The following is a 434-nucleotide window of genomic DNA, read 5'->3' as shown; positions in this document are numbered from 1 at the left end:
GGACTGTGCTACCGAGACCATGAAGAAGTTTGCTTCCACACGCAGCCTCAATAAGATCCTGCAGCAGTGCGACTCCTCATCCCGCGAGTACGAGGAGATCCAGGCTGTGGAGAAGAAGTGGCATCTGCATCTGGCCACTCCTCGTAAGTTCCTGGACAAGAAATGCAAAATGCCGTCTCTCTTCCTTTCAGCTCCGCCGCCTCCCAAGAGAGCGCCCAGCACCACCCTGACGCTGCGTTCCAAGTCCATGACGGCTGAGCTGGAAGAGCTGGGTAAGCGGCGGCGGGGGCTCGCGCGCGCATGCAGGGGCTGCATGAGGAGCATGCGGGGCTGCGGCCGGAGCAGGCAGCACACACGCCCGACGTCCCTTTTCCAGAGGGGTGCATGAGCTCGAGCGCGAGGCGATGCGACGTGCGCACCTCCTGCGCTGGCGT

General features: G+C 62.7%; 1 protein-coding gene across 1 annotated transcript in view; it reads left to right on the top strand.

Annotated features, from left to right (window-relative positions):
* The window catches only part of SHANK3 (SH3 and multiple ankyrin repeat domains 3), a gene marked incomplete at its 3' end in the record, with an annotated part of 167,645 nt that overhangs the window by 120,703 nt on the left and 46,508 nt on the right, over positions 1 to 434 (top strand). Inside the window, exon 8 of the mRNA XM_009880246.1 lies at positions 192 to 296. Coding sequence (XP_009878548.1) covers positions 192 to 296 — 105 coding nt within the window. The remainder of the gene's footprint in view (positions 1 to 191; positions 297 to 434) is intronic.

This window comes from Charadrius vociferus, unplaced genomic scaffold, assembly GCF_000708025.1.
Source record: "Charadrius vociferus isolate BGI_N301 unplaced genomic scaffold, ASM70802v2 scaffold802, whole genome shotgun sequence".
Classification (NCBI taxonomy): Eukaryota; Metazoa; Chordata; class Aves; order Charadriiformes; family Charadriidae; genus Charadrius; species Charadrius vociferus.
The sequence above is the reverse complement of the archived record's forward strand: the minus strand, read 5'-3'. Positions and strand labels throughout refer to the sequence as shown.